At 37.8% G+C, this 5,916-nt stretch overlaps 1 protein-coding gene across 1 annotated transcript; it reads left to right on the forward strand.

The window, feature by feature from the left end:
- Positions 1 to 1,581: 1,581 nt before the first annotated feature.
- LOC104509005 (chromodomain-helicase-DNA-binding protein 1-like) lies at positions 1,582 to 4,673 on the forward strand (the record flags this gene model as incomplete). The annotated part of the gene is made up of 6 exons (XM_010151165.1): positions 1,582 to 1,731; positions 2,395 to 2,543; positions 2,836 to 2,932; positions 3,023 to 3,118; positions 4,134 to 4,310; positions 4,509 to 4,673. Coding segments are annotated over 6 exons (834 nt in total), but the record flags the coding sequence as incomplete, so codon positions are not given.
- Positions 4,674 to 5,916: the final 1,243 nt, after the last annotated feature.

The raw sequence follows: 5,916 nt of genomic DNA on the forward strand, positions 1-5,916 counted from the left end.
CTCAGCACAAATCCAAAACATAGCCTCACACTAGCTACTGTGAGGAAAAGTAACTCAATCCCAACCAAAACCAGCACAGGCATTTAGAGAGCAATGCAATCAACAGGCACGGTTGGATTCACAAAGGCAACACGGATTCACAAAGGGAAAGTCCTGTCTAACTAATTTAATATCCTATGATAAGGTCACCCGCCTAGTGGATGGGGGGAAGGTAGAGGATGTAGTTATTCTGGATTTTTGTTAGGCTTTTGATTGATGCTGTCTCTCACAGCATCCTTCTGGACAACTTGTCCAACTGTGGGATGACCAGGTTCATGGTGTGCTGGGTGAAGAACTGTCTGAAAGACAGAGCTCAAAGTGTTGTAATGAATGGGCCTACATCTGGCTGGCAGTCAGTCAGCAGTGGTGTTCCTCAGGGCTCAGTTCTAGGGCCAGTTCTGTTCAATATATTTATCAATGATCTGGATGCAGGAGTTGAATGCACCATTAGCAAGTTTGCTGATGATACCAAATTGGCATGTGCTGTTGACTCTCTTGAGGGACAAGAGGCCTTACAGAGGGATCTAGATAGATTAGAGCATTGGGCAGTGATTAATGGGATGAAACTTAACAAGTCCAAATGCCAGATTCTGCACCTAGGGCAGAGTAATGCTGAGCACAAGTATAGTTTGGGGGAGAAGTGGCTTTTGAGCAGCCCTGCAGAAAGGGATCTGGGAAAGCTGGTTGACAGAAGGCTCAACATGAGTCAGCAACATGCCCTGGCAACCAAGGGGACAAACTGCTTCCTGGGCTGCATAAATTACAGTTTAACCAGCCAGTCAAAAGAGGTGATTTTCCCACTGTATTCAGTGTTGGTACAGCCTCACCTTGAGTACTGTGTGCAGTTCTGTCTCCCACAGTTTAAGAAGGATGTGAAGGTACTCTAATGTGTCCAGAGGAGGGCGACAAAGCTGGTGAAAGGGCTGGAAGGCATGTCCTATGAAGAGCCGCTAAGGACTTGGATTTGTCTAGTTTGGAGAAAAGGAGGCTGAGGGGCAACCTCATTGCTCTCTACAGTTTCCTGAGGAGGGGAAGTGGAGAGGGAGGTGCTGATCTCTTCTTCCCGGTATCCAGTGACAGGACACATGGGAATGGTTCAAAGCTGTGTCAGGGGAGGTTCAGAATTGACATTAGGAAGCATTTCTTTACAGAGAGGGTATTCAAACTCTGGAACAGGTTTTCTAGAGAGGTGGTGGATGCCCCATGCTTGTCAGTGTTTAAGAGGCCTTTGGACAATGCCCTTAACAACATGCTTTAACTTTTGGTCAGCCCTGAAATGGTAAAGAAGTTGGATAAGATGATTATTGTAGGTCCCTTCCAACTGAAATTTTGTAGTCTGTTCTATTTTAATAGTGATCTACTGGTTTTAGCCATGACAAATACATTATTGTATTACAAGTCTAACATATATTTATGATATATTTAAAGAAGTGTATGAGTTCATAGTCTGCTCCACAGAGCATATAAATAAGTGTCATATTGGTTCCTTGAAGAATATTATAGCTAATATATAAAAAGCTATTTCTTATTTTATAATTTCAGGACTTCTGCTTTTTGCTGTCTACCAGAGCTGGAGGATTAGGTATAAACTTGGCATCTGCTGATACTGTAGTTATATTTGATTCTGACTGGAATCCACAGAATGATCTGCAAGCACAGGCTAGAGCTCATAGGATTGGACAGAAGAAACAGGTATGCACACTTGTCTTTTAAGCTCCAAACTTGAAGGAGAGTTTCATATGGTAGCCACAAGATGTCTGTCTGGGCCATTGCTGTCCTTGTGTATTTTGACAATAACTAATACTTGCCAAGAATGTCTAAAGAAGTTGATTATGCTAATTTGCCTTTAAAAAAAAAAATCTCCCTATACGGAGAGATTGAATGGCGGTCATAATATGTAGATGGGTAGGGAGAAGATTTGTGGACTTGTCCCACGTCATTGGCATCATGTTATTCTAGAAAGTAACTGGTATACTCCAGGTGCATCTGTTTTACTTAAAAGTTAAATACTTCGTACTTCTCTTTAGGTTTCTTTCTTGCAGAAGACTTCGGGTAGTAATCAGATATAACACTGTTCCTTGTGGCCGTGCTTGTGCCTAATCACAGAAGTTTAAAGAGTAGATGTCTAAGAATTTCTTTCTTTTATTTTTTTAAATAATGTATGTAGAAATTATGGTAACATGATTGACTGGTTCCATGTACGAAATACTAGTTCAGTAAGATTTAGAAGATTTGTAATCATGACTAACATTGCTCCCTGTTGTTGCTCAAGGGTTTTTTGTTAACTTCATCTGAATATTGTTTTCATGTGTCATTTGTGAGCATGTAAATAAAGCCTTTTTATAATATGCATAGGTTAATATTTATCGTCTAGTCACAAAAGGATCAGTAGAAGAAGATATTCTTGAAAGAGCCAAGAAAAAGATGGTGTTAGATCACTTAGTAATTCAGAGAATGGACACTACAGGGAAAACTGTACTACATACAGGCTCTACTCCTTCCAGGTATATCTGTTTATTCTTTCATATCCACTTAGGCTTAAGTATACCTGACTGAGTAAAAATGCAAGTCATTTCACTTGTTTAATAAAAGGCAAAAAATACGTGGTAAGGAGATTGCAAAGTAAAAGATTGTAAGTAAAGATTGCAAAGTATATTGTCTTTGTATTTTTTTTTTTTTTTGCATATTAAATAAAGCCCTTATTTAAGTCAAAAGGAGTTTGATTAACATATGGTTATAGTAATTTGAAAAAAATCACTAAGATAAAGTGTTTATCTGAAACTTTCTGTATTTCAGCTCAACACCCTTTAATAAGGAAGAGTTATCAGCAATTTTGAAGTTTGGTGCTGAGGAACTTTTTAAAGAACCTGAAGGGGAAGAAGAGGAGCCTCAGGTAAATGGAATAGTGTATCTACATTTGATGGATAGAGAAACTAAAAATATGTATGAATTGTTTTGTTGTAAAAAGAAACTTCTGTTTCAGGAAATGGATATAGATGAAATCCTGAAGAGGGCTGAAACTCGAGATAATGAGCCAGGCCCACTAACTGTAGGAGATGAGTTGCTTTCACAGTTCAAGGTATTGCTCTGTTCCCTCCCTCTTCCCTTAATTATACTTTTCTTTATAAATGCTGCTTTTTAAAATTCTTTTGTGCACCTATTCATCTTTTCTTTATTCTTATGAAACAGGTGCAACAATAAATCAACTCTGGCATAGAATGTCTTTTCACCTATACAGGGTACAGGTGTCTTTTCACCTACACTGCCAGCACAAACATTTAAAAATACATAATGTATTTTGCTAACAAAATAAGAAAGGAATTTGCAAATACATTAGTCTTATTTAATAATTACTATACTGGGGAGGGCTGTTTTTCATTTAATGTTTTATGCTGTTAAGTACCTGCCGTACTTCTGAAATTAGAGAATGAAGTTTGGATTTCATGTTGATGATCTAGAAATTCCTTTCAGCCCCCATGTAAACGTGAATGCCAGATATGCTTAACTGGATAACACTTAAAATATTAAGTGGGTCCAAATTGTGTGTGGTGGTTTTGTTTTGGAAATTTTGTGGATCTCTGTTGCTTTTTAGGTTTGGTGTGGTTTTTGATTGTTTTTGTTTAAAGCAGGGCAGGACTTTTTTAGATCAGTAAAGTACTAAATCACTTTCCAGCTAATCATTTATTGTGATTTCTACAGTTTATTAATGTTTGAATAGTTCTACATTATTATAGTTTCATATTAGCTCAGGCATTGAGTTAGACTTGCTCTCTGCTTTGAAGGGAATTAAACAGCAATCACAGCTATTGGGGAGGCATTTCATAGTGTTTCTATATTACTTAACTTATAAAAGAAGAAAAAGATTCTTATCTTTATATTCAGCCAAGTTGCACAGAATGTGTTCATTTCATATATGAAAATACTTTTGTTAGAGTGCTTCACGAAGCATTTTATACATGTACATTTTGTGTATATATAAATAAATAAAATATGCTGTTCTGAACTAAGTTTTCCTAAAATATTAATTACTGACTCTTTGTTTAAACAAAATCATGTATTAATTTGGTGAAAATACTTATGTTCCAATACATAAGGTGGCTAACTTTTCCAATATGGATGAAGATGACATTGAGTTGGAACCAGAACAAAATTTAAGAAACTGGGAAGAAATCATTCCAGAAGTCCAGCGGCGACGAATAGAAGAGGAGGAAAGACAAAAAGAGCTTGAAGAAATATATATGCTCCCAAGGATGAGAAACTGTGCAAAACAGGTATCTCTGGGGTTTGACCAACTAACTTTGATTTTTATTTTAGTTGTTGTTTGATTTTTTTTGTTGTTTTGGCTTGTGCTTTTGGGCTGGGTGGTTTTCATGCGTGGCACTACCCCCTCCCCCACCCCCATTTTTTACAGGCTAGATAACACATTAATGAAATGTTTTAGTCATGTAGCTTTGAACTAAAAATTCCAGGTCAGCTTTAATGGAAGTGAAGGGAAACACAGTAGGAGCAGAAGATATTCTGGATCTGATAGTGACTCCGTCTCAGAAAGAAAACGACCGAAAAAACGTGGACGACCTCGAACTATTCCTCGTGAAAATGTTAAAGGATTTAGCGATGCAGAGATTAGGCGGTAAGATGTGGGGAGACATGCATGCTTAAAGGAACAAAACATTTTTTATCATTTTATAGTCTGAAGATATGACAAACAATTTATTTTTTCTGGATTTAGCTGAAAATTTTTATTCTAGGCATTTAAGGGGCTTTATTCTGTGTAGTTTGGGGTGCTGACATAAGGAACTGCTATGTCCAGAATTTGAACCTATTTTCATGAGAGATAACATTGGGTTCGAAAAATGTTCTCAGTTGTTTTGCAGTCTTTTAATATGTATTATTCTTCCTGCATCCCCTGAAGACAGTGATTTTAAAAAAGTTTCTGAAAGGGGTGAGCTTTTTTTTTAACCCCATAAACAAAATATTCTACTTCCCATCATTTAACCTAAAAACTGTAGTTGAAGAAATGATATGCACATTTTTGTGGAAATACCTACAAAAGGTTCAGTGAGGTTTGTTTTTGTTTAAATTTCTTGCCATTGTAATTGAATTAATGTTATATGGTGATTTTTAAAACTAAATAGAACCCCAACAAAATCTATTTTGATAAGTTGTTGTGGTTTAACTTGAGGAGGCATCTAAGCACCACACAGCTGCTCACTCAATCTCCCCCAGAGGGATTGGAGGGGAGAGAATTAGAAGAGTAAAAATGAGAAAATTTGGGTTGAGATAAAGACAATTTAATAGGCATAGCAAAAGCTGCATGCACAAGCAAAGCAAAACAAGGAATTAATTCACTACTTCCCGTTAGCTCTCCCTCCTTCTTACCTGCAGTTTTTCATGCTCAGCATGATATCATATGGTATGGAATATCCCGCTGGTCAGTTGGGGTCAGCTGTCCCAGCTGTGTCCCCTCCCAACTTCTTGTGCACCCCCAGCCTACTTGCTGGCTGGGCAGTGTGAGCAGCAGAAAAGGCCTTGACTCTGTGTAAGCACTGTTTAGCAATAACTGAACATCCCTGTGTTATCAACACTGTTTTGGTCACAAATTGAAAATGTACTAGCAGGTGTGGTGCTCTGACGAAAATTAACTTTGTCTCAACAAAAAACATGACATAAGTAAATCTACACAGCTGGTCCCATCAATTGGCTAAGTGCTGGGTCCTGCATGTGGGTCACAGCAACCCCATGCAATGCTACTGGCTTGGGAATGAGTGGCTGTAAAGCCTCCTGGCAGAAAAGGACCTGGGGGTGGTGTTGGTCAACAGAAAGATTGACTTTGTTTATCTTAAGATAAAATATCCTAAAGATAATGAACGCTGGGAG

This window comes from Eurypyga helias, unplaced genomic scaffold (assembly GCF_000690775.1).
Source record: "Eurypyga helias isolate BGI_N326 unplaced genomic scaffold, ASM69077v1 scaffold1970, whole genome shotgun sequence".
NCBI classification, from domain to species: domain Eukaryota; kingdom Metazoa; phylum Chordata; class Aves; order Eurypygiformes; family Eurypygidae; genus Eurypyga; species Eurypyga helias.